At 42.2% G+C, this 716-nt stretch overlaps 1 protein-coding gene across 1 annotated transcript in view; it reads left to right on the forward strand.

Moving 5' to 3' along the window:
• The window catches only part of LOC103523804 (baculoviral IAP repeat-containing protein 6-like), a gene marked incomplete at its 3' end in the record, with an annotated part of 10,097 nt that extends 9,438 nt beyond the window's left edge, over window positions 1–659 (forward strand). Inside the window, exon 2 of the mRNA XM_008488823.2 lies at window positions 477–659. Within this exon, the coding sequence (XP_008487045.1) occupies window positions 477–659 (183 nt within the window). The remainder of the gene's footprint in view (window positions 1–476) is intronic.
• Window positions 660–716: the final 57 nt, after the last annotated feature.

Raw genomic sequence — 716 nt, forward strand, 5'->3', positions numbered from 1 at the left:
AGACTTGAAATTTGGTATGCAGTTGTCAAATGTGACAAGGATGTGACACGAAACTTTTGGTTAAGGTCGGTGCAACGCTTGGCGGTATTTTGCCGCTTTTTGGCGTAATTTATTATTATCTCGGGAACGGTATGAGCTAGAAACTTGAAATTTGGTATGTAGTCCACAAAAGTGACAAGGATGTAACTCAAAAATTTTGGTTACCATAGGTGCTGCGGTTGGCGGTATTTTGGCCGATTTTTGGCGGTTTTCGACCACTTTTGGCGGTTTTCAGCTATACTGACTAAACGGTTAGAGATATTGTAAAAGTATCAATAGAAAAACACCAAAATAAGCATAATTTAATAGGATAAGGAAAGTCGTGTGATGTTCACACCAGATTTTTTGTTAGTCCCTTCCAGGCAGCCCTATTGTGTACCTTAGTTTCCCTAGTGAATAGAATAATTTAGCATTTCGTCTATCGTTCTCCCCTGCAGGTGATTCACACTCATTTCTGGTTGAAACGCAAGGAGATCGTGGCTCAGGTAAAGGATTGGATCTCAGACCTAGACACTCAGACCAATGACAAGCGATCAGGCCGTGGTCTATGTCTGAATATTAACACGCTGGCTCTCAAACGACACTTCAACTTCTTACTGGACGAGTTAGCCAAACTAAAGGTAAGTGTAGTCTTTGCCGAGGTGTGCGTGTAGTGGTCAAGACGCTCGCCTGGTAAT

The sequence above is a fragment of the Diaphorina citri genome, unplaced genomic scaffold (genome assembly GCF_000475195.1).
Source record: "Diaphorina citri unplaced genomic scaffold, Diaci psyllid genome assembly version 1.1 scaffold42295, whole genome shotgun sequence".
NCBI lineage: Eukaryota > Metazoa > Arthropoda > Insecta > Hemiptera > Psyllidae > Diaphorina > Diaphorina citri.